Source organism: Mus caroli, chromosome 18, assembly GCF_900094665.2.
Source record: "Mus caroli chromosome 18, CAROLI_EIJ_v1.1, whole genome shotgun sequence".
Taxonomy (NCBI): domain Eukaryota; kingdom Metazoa; phylum Chordata; class Mammalia; order Rodentia; family Muridae; genus Mus; species Mus caroli.
The window spans coordinates 55,371,854-55,386,626 of record NC_034587.1 but is presented as its reverse complement, the minus strand read 5'-3'; the positions used below and the strand labels follow the sequence as shown (position 1 = coordinate 55,386,626).

Below are 14,773 nucleotides of genomic sequence, written 5' to 3'. Positions count from 1 at the left end.
GAAACCCTAACTAGGAAGGTGGTTTGAATGAGAAATGTCCTTTGTAGGCTCCCTTACTTGTTCACTTGGTTACCAGTTGGTGATGTCTAGGAGGTCTAGGTGATTTCACCATACCCATTGGTACTTGAGGTGTCAGTGGCAGATAGAGATGCTGTTTGGAGCCTTTGGCAGGCCTCTCTAGGTGAATCACAGAAGAGACCTTTGGGATTTTGGAGCAAGGCTCTACCATCATCTGCAGACAACTATTCTCCTTTTGCTAAACAGCTCTTGGCTTGCTATTGGGCCTTAGTAGAAACTGAAACTTGACAACAGGACACCAAGTTACCATGTAACCTGAACTGCCCATCATGAGCTCAGTGTTATCAGGTTCATCAGGTCATAAAGTACAATGTGCACAGTAGCAGTCTATTATCAAATGGAAAGTGCAAGGAAGCTTAACCCCATGTTTTGGGATATTAAGTGGAATTAAGGGAGTGATGATCATAGAGCAAGATCCCACCAAGATAAGCTTATTGTTTATGTCTTTACAGTTGAACAAAGGATAGTGATACCATGTTAGATGTATTTATGACCCGGTTTACTGATAGTTCTGTACATTATGCAGGCACCACCTAGAAGTGGACAGCTACAACACTGAAATTCCTTTCTGGGACTGAACGATACTGGGGTAGGGGAATCTTCACAATGGGCGGGGAATCTTCACAATGGGCAGAACTTCAGGCAGTACACATGGTCATGCAGCTTGTCTGGAAGAAGAACTGGCCAGATGTATGACTGTTCACTGATTCAGGGGCTGTAGCCAATGGATTGGCTGAATGGTCAGGGACTTGGAAAGGTCATGATCGGAAAACTGGTAAGAAAGACATCTGTGAAAGGAGAAGTATGTGGGTAGATCCCTCCAAATGGAGAAAGGATGTAAAGATATTTGTGTCCCATGTAAATGTTCATCAAAAGGTGACTTCATCTGAGGAGTTCAATAATCAAGTGGATAAGATGACTCATTTTGTGGGAAGTCAGCCTCTTTCCCCAGCCATCCCTGTCATTGCCCAATGGGCACATGAACAAAGTAGACATGGTGGCAGAGATGGGGGTTGTGCTTGGACTCAACAACATGGACTTCCACTCACCAAGGCTGACCTGGCTACAGCTGCTGCTGAATGCCAGATCAGCCAAAAGCAGAAACCAACACTGAGCCCCAGATATGGCACCGTTCCTCAAGGCAACCAGCCAGCAACCTGGTGGCAGGCTGACTACATTGGACCACTTCCTTTCGGGAAAGGACAACATTTTGTTCTTATTTGAGTAAACACTGATTCTGGTTATGGATATGCCTTTTCTGCATGTAGTGCTTCTGCCAAAACTACCATTGATAGACTTACAGAATATTTATCCACAATCATGGTATTTCACCCAGCATTGCTTCTGAGAATTGAAAGAACTTATTTCACAGACAGAGAAGTGTGACAGTGGGCCCATGATCATGAAATCCACTGGTCTTACCATGTTTCCCATCATCCTGAAGCATCTGGTTTAATAGATGGAATGGCCTTTTGAAGATACAGTTACAGCAACAGCTAGGTGGCAGCAGCATGGAGGGCTGGACAGGGTTCTACAGAAGGCAGTATATGCTTTGAATCAGCATCCAATATATAGTATAGTTTCTCCCATAGCCAGGATTCACAAGTTCAGCAATCAAGGGGTAGAAAAGGGAATAGTTATACCTAGTGACCCACTAGGAAAGTTTTTGCTTCCATTCTGGGAGAGGAGGGTAGAGCTCCTGCCAGGAGCCACAACAAACATTCCATTGAACTGGAAGCTCATTTTGGGCTTTTAATGCCCTTAAACCAAAAGGCTAAGAAAAAATGTCAGTGTTAGGAGTAATGATAGCTACAGATTACCATGAAGAAATTGGAATGTCTCTTCACACTGGAGGTAAGAAGGATTATGTCTAGAGGGCAAGAGTTTGGGGCATCTTTTAGTACTACCACGTCCTGTGATTCAAGTCGCTTGAACCCTAAGGTAGTGATGAAGCCTTGCTGGGAAAATTACATCCCTGGGGCTTCCTGCCACTTCCAATTGGCTCTCTGTTTTGTGCCTGCATCTGACTATATGGGCTTTCCGTTCCCTGCCCCTGGCACTATGCCTGCTCTTGCTGCTGTGCCTTCCTGCCATGATGGATTCACATTTCTCTAGGACTATAAGCCAAAATATACTTCTCCTTCCTAACGTCGCCTTGCTCAGGGTGATTTATCAGAGCAACAGAGAAATAACCAATACAATAGAAACGGATAAACTGGCTTCCTTGTATTATAAAGTGTGATGATCCACGGGCAAAGTATAAAAAGGCCAGTTTCTCCATTTCCTTGCCAACGGTTACTGAATTTTTTTTTCCAATCTGATAAGAGTTGGAGTAAAGAATACTTCATGAGTTCCTGTAACTATGGAGTATTTTTATACTCAATATCTTATATATTTCATAGCTCAATATTTTATACATTTTAGGAATTATCTTCCTTCAGTTTTATGTGTTTATATCTCGTACCCATTTTCTCTTATGCTTTTGACACACTGCTTAATGAAATTCGAAAGTCCATTGTTTAAAAAGTTACCCCAGGTGTGCAAAGGCAACTCTGTAACTCTGCCACCTTGGAAACTGAGGCTAAGAAATTGCCAGGAGTTCAAGGTCAGCCTGGGTCACATAATGAGCACCAGGCCACTCAGGGCTGGACATTCTATACTTTGTTGACACTGGAGTATTAAAGTCTCTATTATTGTATGACTGCCTATTTCTTCTTTTAAACTTGTCAGTATTCGTTGACTTGAATGGTTTTTTTTTTTTTTTTTTTTTTTTTTTTTTTTTTTTTTTTTTTTTTTGTCAGATAATCCATGTTGATAATTGCTGGATCTTTCTGTTGATATGATTGTTTTAGTACCACTTATTCACGTTGTCTCTCTAGCAGCAGTTTGTAATGTGAGTCTATCTTGCATTAAGGAGGCATAGTCTAGCTACTCTCTTTCACCTGTTTTGCTTAGCATCTCCTTTTCCAGCCTATGCATGTACTGGAATGTAAAAAGAGTTCATTGTGGATGACTGGCGTACCATTGGACGTTGAATCTTTATGCGTCTTCATGCTTCACTGGAAGAGTTTAACACATTTATATTTGGATCATTGATAAGTACTTATGTGTTATTGCTCTTTTACATTCTTCACACTAGTGTTAGAGTCCACTTTCTTACTCTCTTTTTGGCTCTGCCCTTCATTGGCTTCTGATGGGCTTTGATGCCTTTCTCTTTTCTCTTTTGTGTAACATCTACAGATTTATCTTTGCAGGTACCATGGCCTATAAAAAGTAGGTTGTAACTATAGCACCCTCCTTTAACTGCTTGGAGTTGGACACCCTATATTTTTTTCACTTCTCTTCCACATGATATGCTTTCAATGTTATGATGCATACCTACTTAAATTGGAGCTCCAGCTAACCAGAACCACAGAATCTTCACAATTAAAACAGCAATGGCTCTGAAAAGAGTCTTTAATCTTCCCTCTGAAATTTCACAAGCCAGGCCTCCATCTTCTGCACTGTTTTAAACATTATCTTCCAAGCTCCTACACAACATCCCACAGAGTTCTTAACACTGAATAGATCTTCTAGCCCCAAGTTCCAAAATCCTTCCACAGTCCTTTCCAAAACATGGTCAGATTGTCACAGGAATACCCCACTATGCTGGTACCAATTTGTCTTAGTCATGGTTTGTATTCCTGCACAAACATCATGACCAAGAAGCAGGTCAGGGAGGAAAGGGTTTATTCAGCTTACACTTCCATACTGCTATTCATCACCAAAGGAAGTCAGGACTGGGACTCAAACAGGTCAGAAAGCAGGAGCTGATGCAGAAGCCATGGAGGAATGCTGCTTACTGGCTTGCTTCCCCTGGTTTGCTCAGTTTGCTCTCTTATAGAACCAAGACTACAAGCCCAGAGATGGCACCACCCACAAGGGGCCTCCCCCCTTGATCACTAATTGAGAAAACGCCTTACAGCTGGATCTCATGGAGGCATTTCCTCAACTGAAGCTCCTTTCTCTGTGATAACTCCAGCTGTGTCAAGTTGACTCATCTGTCTGTGGGTTCACAAAACCTTTCTTCCAGTGGATTTTGTATTCTGCTTCTAACGGTGCTGTTACATGTGTTTAACCTATGCTTTGTTCTCTGGCATTCCTATGTGACCCCAAAATTGTAGGCCCTACCTGTTCTCAGAAACAGGTAAATGACCAAAAAATACCCCAGATTTCAGCTAGAAAACATAGCAGCCTGAATGGATGTCCCATGTCTTTCCAGAGAGAGGCTGCACGCCTGGTTCCTCTTTGAGACAATCCAGAAAGTTTGAGAGGCAGGTGAAAATGTACTTCAAACAGGATACAATACTAACTCAAATTTAGAATTCTAGAGGTATCGTCACAAATTAATATTTACAAGACACTGAGTTCTGGAGTTAATAAATCTGGTAAAACCCAGAAACACACATTTTAAAAGTTGCAAAAATACTTGTTACAGACTGTAGGTTGGAGGAATGTCTGATACATGGTGAAGGCAGGCCCTTAAGCTTATAAAGGTTTCAGTTATTGTTGAAACTGCAATTACTCTGCAGAGAAGGGACACACAATGCTGTTCACAAGGTCAGGAGTGTTTCCTAAGTCTTTTAAGACTAAGACCCTTTTCATCATCACATGGATAAAGTATGTCACGGGTGTCGTTAGCAAGTGCAAAGCTGTGTCTGACCTATAAAAGAGTCGCACAGTTTACAGAGGGAGGTGGCAGTATCTTTAAACCAAGCAGCCAGTGTTCTGAGGAAGGAAGGCCTTGCAAGTTCATAACATAAACTTCACAGACAGTTTTAGTAGTGCATTTTAATGTTGCTCTTTAATCTGTCAGTGATGATGTTAGCCAGCGCTACTTAGTATGGAGGCTGCAGTCAGGGCACTAAAACCTCTCACTAGTGAAATAGTCACACTGGTGACAAGCTTTCAGCGAAACAGTATGTGTGCATATGTGTATATGTGTATGTGTGTGTGTGTGTGTGTGTGTGTGTGTGTGTGTGTATTCATCAAGGGTGTATATGTATACACATGTCAGAAGAGGCCTGCAGACAACCTTGGGTGTTGCAATTTAGGGGATGTGGTAACTGTTAAATCTCTGATGGAAAGGGCTTCTCCAGTGGATGTGATAATAGCTATGAAGGGAGCTATCCTGGTAGTCGGGAGACAAGGAAATCTACAAAGTCATACCACACAACAAACCCCACATCTATGATTTACTGGGAGAGACACAAGAGTGTGGCTGCCTCTGCTCAGGCAAGAAGCAGCAGAGAAGTAAGCAGGAGAAGGATACAGTCTTATATAGCATTTCTTGGGGAGAGTTTTCCAGGGTGGAGATTTCTACGGTGGGTGTTTTAGTCAGGGTTTCTATTCCTGCACAAAACATCATAACCAAGAAGCAAGTTGGAGAGGAAAGGGTTTAGTCAGCTTACACTTCCACATTGCTGTTCATCACCAAAGGAAGTCAGGATTGGAACTCAAGCAGGTCAGGGAGCAGGAGCTGATGCAGAGGCAATGGAGGGATGTTACTTACTGCCTTGCTTCCCCTGGCTTGCTCAGCTTGCTTGCTTGCTTATAGAACCCAGGACTACCAGCCCAAGAATGGCACCACCCACAATTGGCCCTCCCCCCTTGATCACTAATTGAGAAAATGCCATACAGCTGGATCTCATAGGGGCATTTCCTCAAGGGAGATTCCTTTCTCTGTGATAACTCCAGCTTGTGTCAAGTTGACACACAAAATCAGCCAGTACAGTGGGGATTGGTGAGATTTCAAACCAGCCTGGATTACTCAGATTTTTGAGTTCAGGGATTGGTGAGATTTCAGACTCAGGGATGCGTGGCCTTTTGTGCTCAGGGAATGGTGGGTTTTGGTTACATTTTCAAACCAGGAAGTGGGTTAGGATCTTTTACCCTTGATTTTGGATGTAGAATCTCTCACTGGCTAGAGCTCTAGGCTGGTAAGCCAGGAAACCCTAGGTATCTGCCACCCTTCCACCTCTCTAGAGCTGGGATTATAAACGTTGTCACCACACCTAGGTTTTGGCATGAGTTGTGGGGACAGAGCCCACCCTTGCTGTTGATGGGCAAGCATGTCACTGAGCAATCTCACCCATCCAGAGGCAGCATCATGAATGTGACTAAGTGACATAAAATTTTTGACTTAAAATTTTACTAAAACTTAAGGAGAATTAAGCAAGCAGGTTGACTTTCCTCAAGAAGTTATGGGTGGTACTTAATATTTACTTTTTTAAAAATCAGACTCTTTGGTGCTCCTCATTCCTGAAAACGTCAAAATCTGATGAATTTTGGGGTAAGAATAATATATTGAAAAATTAATAGCAATCTAAAAAAGGCTTAAAGTATGAGAGTATGTATGTATATATATGTATACACATATATATGTCACTGAAAGTATAAGGTAAATTTAATGCAAAGCAGCACAATTTCTTTCTTAATTCCTTTTCAAACTGTATAGAAGATGTATAGACTTTGGGTCTGGTTAATTTTGCGGTGTGATATTTCTATTTATTTGCAAGGCTTTTGTAAATAATAAAGTTTATAAAATAAAATCTCATCCATTTGAATCTAATATAATACTTGCTTTTCACTTAACTAGAATTCTTCAAGAATTTCCTTCCAAATGTTTGCATTTGTCAAAGTACTTTGTAAAAGATATTTTACAAAGTATTTTGTAAAAAACAAATGATACACCCTTTGTATTATTATTTAACTGTACATCCATGGGCATTTGTGCCCGTTAGCTTTCACTGCGATAACAAAACACTTGAGACAAGTCAACTGAAAAAAGAAGGAAAGGTTTACTTGGCTTCTTGTTCCCAAGGTTTTAGTTTATTAGAACTGTGGTCAACTGACTCTTGCTTTAGGGCCAGTTGCTAGGCAGAACCCCAGGCTGGGAGTGAGCCCTGGAGTAAAGGTTCTTACTTCACCCGCAACTGGAAATCAGAGGGGGGGCGGGGCTAGGGTCCTAATTTACCTTTCAAAGGCCTAATCCCGTTGAACAAACTTCCTTGCACTGAGAGAAGAAATGAAAAATTCTTTTAATTCTACCCAAATACGTGCCTTCATTTCTTCCTTCCTGAAGATAGGAGTTTCCTTTTGGCAATATTTTACTTTGGTCTTAAAAGAACCCACTTTAGCATTTCCTAAATACTACAGCCAGGACAAAGCATGCTGGCTGTTTTTAAGATGTCATAACTGAGACCACAGCACTTCACCTTCATTGCTAGAAAACATTTTCACTGGGTATAGAGTTCTGGCTTGACTCTTAGATCAACCTTCCTAGGGCTGCAACTCTTTAATACAATTCCACATATTATGGTGAACCTGACCATAAAGTTATTGTTGCTACTTCATAACTGTAATTGTGTTACTGTTATGAATCATAATCCTGATATTCAGGATGGCCTTAGGTGACCCCTGTTAAAAAATTATTTGACCCTCTCCAAGAGGTTGCGACCCACAGGTTGAGAACCATTGGCATGGTGTGGTTAAAGCATAGTATTTTCCCACCTTTATTTGTGTTTCTAGTTTCGATAAATCGGACATACTATTATTATTATTTCATGTGGACAATATACTTAATTTATTGAGATATTTTCTTGTTATCCTAAACCCAGGGATTTGGTAACTAGTACTCTAGTTATCAAATTCTAGTGATTTGAACTCACTAGATACTAAAGTAGATTGCTTTCTTCCTCCACCTCTGCCCTCTCTCATAAACATCTATCCATCTCTCTATAACTATATTCAGACTTGTAATTACATTCACATTGGAAGTCTTCTGAAACATTTTTGGGAAAGTTTATGTTTGTGCAACATAGCTGTGATTAAATTTTAATGCAATTATTTATTCATATACTATAAAGATGGTCTTGTTTATTTTCTCCGAGTGCCCAGAACTTTTAAAGTCAATCCTCCCTGCTCCTGGACGTGTTGCTGGTGTGGCTGCTGTGCCACATGTTCGCCAGTAGGTGGCAGACAGGAGAGAGGCTGTGTTTATGCTCAGTGTTCTGAACTGTGAACATCTGAATGATTCGTAGCCTAACAATCCCTGAAAAAAAGTCCACCGAGATGACCGTCAGTCTGGCACCTTGCAGGCCTTGGGGGGAGGGGGCGGGGGGGGGCGCCAAACCATGCCAGAGATGTCCCCTGCTTGGTACCATATTACATGTCACCACTCAGAGACCCCAGGCACCACGATGAGGAGTAAGGTGGAGAAACAGAAGGTTGAAGGTACAATGAAGAGAGGCAGAACTGTGGCGAGGAACAGCCTGATGCAGGTAGCCAGTGATGCCATCTGGGACCGTAGTGGGGTTCTGACTTGTGCTGCCACTGGGGGGCCACATCTAGTCCCTGGCCCCGCAGCAGCACCAAAAGCCAGGTGGAAAACCCTGGTCTAGGTTGCCTCGTAGGGACCTGTTAATGTCTGAAGGTTGTGCAGAACTGGCCCCACTCCTCATCAGGGCATCATGGGAAATCTGGCCCTGGGAATTCTAGAGCAGGAGAGCTGACCCTACCCCTAGTTAGCTGCAGAACTCGGCGTTTGGGTTAGGGTGATGGTTAGGGGACTGTAGACCCATACATTGGGGGAGTTGGAGGTGAACCAGCCCCTGATGATATGAGTGTGTAAGAAATGGCAGTCCCACTCATGTCCTTTGTGGTGGCATGGACAAGAAAGAGAAATCCTCCTCTCCCTCCCTCCTTACCATCTCTGATGGGGGAGAGCAGGCCCTGGGGTCATAAGAGCAGGAGGGCTATCCTGTCCCTCACCAGTTGCAGCACTTGGGAGAGCAGGCCCTTTACCTTGCCTGGGCAGCACAGTAGAGCTGGCCTTAGGATTGGGGGGAGGGAGGGGCAGGGATTGCAGGTGTGTCGGCCCCAAGGGCTTGAGTACAGGAGAGCTGGCCCTATCTCTTGTCTGCTGGACGGTGGCAAGGACAAGGGAGAGATGCCCTTCTTCTCCTTTGTCCTTCCCCATCTATGGCAGGCAGGAGGGCTGTCTTGAGTCTTGAGAGTGGGAGAACTGGCCCTGTCCCTCACCTGCTGCAACACTCCGGAGAACAGGACCTGCACCTCACCTAGGCTGCAGGGTAGGGTTCCAGTGCCCCAGCTTTCAGCACACTACTCTACACAGTCCTTGTGCGCTACGTTGCAGGTAACCCCTCACATTCCTGTTCAGACTGGCAGCCCTTTCTGTCTTTGATCGTGATGGTAACTCCAGAGTTCTGATCCAGTCCAGCAGTTGAGTATCACTATTGGTTCCTGTGGCTCTGTGGAATTTATTGCTAGCCTTCTTCTTCCGTTTCTACAGCTGCCCGACAGTTCTAAGGATGTGGGAGCACCTGTTTCCCTGCTCTGGCCTTTAATAGTTTGATAGTTGTTTGCCCCTTTAGTGTACTTTTGAGAGGAAGGAAATATTAGTACATGTATTTTCAGTCAGGTTCCTTTGATTGGCGTTTACTTAAAAAACAGCACAACAAGCCTGGCGTGGTGGCACACGCCTTTAATCCCAGCACTCGGGAGGCAGAGGCAGGCGGATTTCTGAGTTAGAAGCCAGCCTGGTCTACAAAGTGAGTCCCAGGACAGCCAGGGCTATACAGAGAAACCCTGTCTCGAGAAACCAAAATAAATAAACAAACAAATAAAAAATAAATACAGCACAACAAAGATTGCTGGGCTGGAGAGATGGCTCAGTGGGTAAGAGCACTGGCCGCTCTTCCGGAGGACCTGCAGTTCGATTCCCAGCACCCACTTCTGGCAGCTCACAACTACATAATTTAATCCTGTTCTGAGGAACCTGATGTCCTTTTCTGGGCTCTGTATACATGCTGGCAAAACAGCCACACACATAAAATAAATAATAAAAATTTAAGACACTCAAATCACATATTAATAAAGATGGTTATATTGAGTTACAAGATAAATCACATAAAAATAAACTCAGTAAAAATTTTATTATTCACTGAAAACTAGAATCTTTACATAGTAGAAAGTATTTTAAATGATTAAACTGTTAACTACTTAATTCAATATTAAGGCAAGTATTTAGTTACCTACTGAACCTTAAAATTAATTTAAAAAAAAAAAACCAGCTAAAGTTTATGTCAATCAAAGCAAATTTAAGCCTCATTAAACCCAAGGAACTTCTGCTTGCGAAGGAAATGCAGCACCTGATGAACACTGCTTCCCCATCTCCGCTTCAGAGTGAATCCTCACATTTCCCCCAGTCCCGGAGTCAGGTGGTAATACTATGGCCTGTTTGGTTTTACAGAAATCGCTGTACTCTGGGCTCAGGCTATGAAGTATGCTGCTTCCTGGTGACTCTGGGCAGCAGCTGTAAGCTGGCATCCTCAAGTCGGCCTCACAACCACCACGAGGCAAACAGCTCCTACTTCATGGCCCACTGTGCTGCAGAGTGGGGGCCTTGATAGCTTGGGTCTACAAAGCATTCTTCATGTACAATTTTTTTTTCTATTTATGATTGATTTATGAAAGGAACTCCTCCCTGATTGTCCACAAAGAAGCTCACGAATCTTCCTTCATCTTTCCCAGGAAGTCATCAAAGTCCCACAAAGACAGTCTTTAAAGTTTAAGTTCCCCTGACATTATCTGATTATAAATCTCTTCGGTCATTGGGACATAAGATTTTTTCAAGTTATCCATAAAGTAAAGCGGGTCAGAAATCTTCAGCGGATCAAATCCTTCTTCCACCAGTTGTAGCTTCTTTAGCTTGAATGTCCCTGTAGTTTCCATTTTGTCCTAGAAAATAATCACAGATATGACCAGAAAATAATCACAGATATGACCAGAAAATAATCACAGATATGACTGGAACAAGTTATTAGTATTCATAGCAGCTACTATGTATGAGCAAAATGTTTAACAACATAGGCCATGTCTCCTTATCGTGTTTTATATCTAATTAATGTTTTTATATTTAGTATTAATTTGACATTAGAATTAAAAGCCATTTATTTGTCTGTAAACCTTATTGAAATGTTAACTTATCACATGAATAATAATTATTACTGTGACCAACAAATTAGGCCTGTTTGAAATACATATCCTATCTCATGGCAATACCAAAATGATATTATGAATATATTATACTGCAATAGGAGTTAAAGTTACAAAGGACAAAATTTATGATACGAGTTTTCTCAGGAGGTTCTGGTAATTGGTGTCTCTAGAACAGAACAAAAGGGCAGGTTTGGGTTAATTTCAGCAATATTGAGTATTATCACATTTAATAATTTTTGTAATGAGTAAAGCTACCTTGAAAGAAATGTGTCTTAAATTTTTCACAGAGCAGTTGCTTTATTCAAGTGCTCAGAAGTTTTAGTTCTTCATTTTCAAGATTATTTATTACTGTAATTCATTTGTTCTAAACTTTTTTGAGTTATAGTATTATTACTGTGTAACCCTGCCTAGCCTCGAACTCACTATGTAGACCAGGCTGGCCTCAAACTCAAAGAGATCCACCTTCTGTCTCTGCACCTTGAATCCTAGGATTAAAGCTGTGTAGTATAAGTTCTGCTACTTAAATATTTTGAGACCTGAGAATGTTAGGCTTTTCTTTATTTGTACCAAATGAATAATAATCATTACCTGCAATGGCCAATGCTCTGTTTGGAAAATTAATGATATTAAAGTGTTTCCTAAATGTGTATAATGCTGACCCAGTCTTTTAGAATAGTCCAATGTCAAGATATTCTGCTTCTGAGAGTGAATTGTACGTGATGCTGGGATTAAAGGTTTAAAATATTATCTTTTAAATCTGCATTCTGTTCCATGAAGATATATTTCTCATGGGATAAGGCAAGAAAGGACAGGGACGGTAGGCTTGGCTACAAAAGGACCAGGCAGATGGGTGTGGTGTGTAGCTATTGGTTTCTTCCCTCCCTTGGAAACTTGCATAACACCTTCTGGTACCATAAAAGCAATCCCCAGGAAGGAGGCTTTCTGCTCAGGTACTCTGGCTCCTGTGTCTACAATGTATGATCTCTGAAGGAGTAAAGACCTAGATACAATCTCTGAGAGGTAACCAACGGCAACAGTAACAGCCTACAGGGTTTTAAGACTTTTGGGTTTCCTGGGCAGCAACTGGTAAGGTGTCCATGAACTACAACAAGCAGCAGCATGGCACAGTCACCCTAACAGTGCAATAAGGACACTCAATTTTCAGTGGCAACCAAAGGCTTGATAATTGGATTTAAGAACTTCTCAAAAAGAGGAAAGCTATGCCTTGTACTAGAAGTGTATCTAACTACCCAGAGCTAGTGAGGTCATGAATATGTACATGTATATATCAATTGCCACCTTATTAAACCAGCATAGAATTCCTAACTGCATTCTAAATATTTAGTTATACCCACAGATATGTGTAGCTCTTACCCCTCAACAAAAAGCCATCTTCTGCAAAAGATGAAGACCATCACAGCTACAATTGATCATAATGTCGAAGCAGTGATCATGTGGTACCCAGCTTCACCTGACCCATCTACAACACAACTCCTAATGCTCAGGGAACATTTTCAAAAGAGGGGGTTGTAGTGATAGGTTTAGTAAAGCCTTTTTGTCTGGCTTTAAGTGAAATATTTGAGCAAAGTTTTTGCTATGCCTGGATTAATCAGTAGAGTCTGAGAAATGGTTCTGAGACTGTTTGAAGGTTGAAGAAATGTCTCTCTAGAGAACCTTCACTTGGTGCTCCGTGAGAGGTACAGCTGTACAAACCTTGGTCCTAAGACACTCTGGCAAACCTGGAGTTCTTACTTGTGACTGTGAATAGCCATGGTCAAAAGGGACTAAGATTTGTACAGGTTGTTTGCTCTCATGGGCAACAAGGGCAAGATAACTTTGGTAGCTGGAGCCTTTCCCAGCCCAAATTAACCTTGTATAATGATTTAATAAAGTAATGGGAGCGAGCTAGTTGGGTGTCAGTCTTTTCCTAGAGGCAGAACCCCTGGAAATTAAAGTTTAGCATCTTGGTGAGCTTCTCTCTCTACTGCAGACCAACATCAATCAATAAAAGATGATACGAACCAGAGGAACAGGTGTCGGTCTGTTATGAGATTAGATCTCCTAGAAATGTCAGGGAAGTTCTACTTATGAATTCTCAACAACATGGCTGCCTAAAGAAGACCTGAACAGGGATGATATCGACAGATATGCTCACACAGAAGGAGGAAATCTCATGGGGTCCCAACCCTAGACTGAAAACTATAGGCAACTAAGGAATGCTGAGGATGGGATGGAAATAGATTTTCCCAAGAAGGAGTCCCCTAATTGGTTAATCAACACCAAATTGCTCAGCCCTGAAATAATGTGCATATAGATAATATTATATTAACTGAGCAGGTTGTAGTTACATATTTAGGAATATATTATATGCAATACATGTATTTTTATTTATGTATTTAGGAATATATATATATATATATATATATAGAGAGAGAGAGAGAGAGAGAGAGAGAGAGAAAGAGAGAGTGCCCTTCATCAAGCTCCCCTCATATGCAGCTTCAGAGTGCCCAAGAGCACCAAGTCTCTGTTTCTCTGATTTTAATTCTTAAAACTATTTAAGATAAATAAATGGATGTATTTAAAGGAGAGAAGGGTGTTGTGCTGCTGACCCACCTCTTGGTTCTGGCTCCTACCTTTGACAAGAAATTGTGAGGTTGTAAAATTACCTGAATTCTTAAAAACAGCGGGCAGGCGTAAGCTGGCAGAGATGTCACCACTTGGCTGTACATTTTTTCTAAGTCTAAAGGCGTGTTTGGTTTTAGGATAACAGAAGTCATTCCTGCTTTTCCTTCATAACCTGGAAAAAAGTTGAAATAAAATCCATGTATCACTAGGTGAGTTTTCACAATCATTCCTGTCAGCACAGACTGTCACAGAAACATTCATTCTACATCCTCTTGCAGAGGTGACATGGGGCAGTAGCATAAATTGAGTCTGTGTCTTTCCCTCGCATATTATTTAATCACTAGAGTAACTGGACAGTAGGGATGAGCAGTCTGTCTTTGATGGTCTGCCCTACAGAAACGAAACAGGCTGGACCGAAGACAGTAAGTTATATATAAAATTTTCATCCTACCAACACAAAAACTAAGAAAGAAAACTTAAGGAGAGCTAACTGTAGCCCAGCAAAAATGTATATTTTAATCATTAATGAAAAAAAAACACAGGGAATATTTGAAGCTAGCAGAAGTAGAAATTGATATTTTCTTTTTATTAATTAAAATTAAGTCCACATTGCTTACTGCCCACCATGTGAGCTGCAGACCTCAGAGGGCTGGACCATTTCTCCAGTCCTCAATCTGTGGTCTCCTTCCTCTGCTGCTAACTAGACACTCCAATCCCTAGCCTCCTGTCCCCCCCACAGCATTAGCGGGGGAAGCACTGTCATTTGCATAAAATGACACACTTCAGGTACAAATGGTATTATTAAACATTTAATTATTGATTGATTTAATTATTGAGTGGAATGAGCCAGTACATATCATAACAGGAAAAGCGAGACAATTGGAAAGATCAGCTTCAAGTATTTTCCAAATGCACAAAACATTAAAACTCATTCGTACCTTTTTTTTCTAACGTGTCCTTAAAGTTTGTTAGCTTATTCAAGGGTATTGCTTCTCAAGGTGAGATGAAA

At 41.5% G+C, this 14,773-nt stretch overlaps 1 protein-coding gene and 1 non-coding gene across 2 annotated transcripts in view; one reads left to right on the top strand and one right to left on the bottom strand.

Annotated features, from left to right (window-relative positions):
• The first annotated feature begins 8,036 nt into the window (after positions 1 to 8,036).
• Positions 8,037 to 8,168, top strand: LOC115029903. The gene has a single exon (XR_003835480.1). It is a non-coding gene; the product is annotated as a small nucleolar RNA SNORA17 (small nucleolar RNA).
• A 2,033-nt stretch (positions 8,169 to 10,201) lies between these two features.
• Slc27a6 (solute carrier family 27 member 6) overlaps positions 10,202 to 14,773 on the bottom strand; it is a 59,908-nt gene continuing 55,336 nt past the window's right edge. Inside the window, exons 9-10 of the mRNA XM_021150779.2 lie at positions 13,806 to 13,936; positions 10,202 to 10,878 (exon numbers count right to left, since the gene is read on the bottom strand). Of these exons, the coding sequence (XP_021006438.1) occupies positions 10,702 to 10,878; positions 13,806 to 13,936 (308 nt within the window). The 3' untranslated portion in view covers positions 10,202 to 10,701. The remainder of the gene's footprint in view (positions 10,879 to 13,805; positions 13,937 to 14,773) is intronic.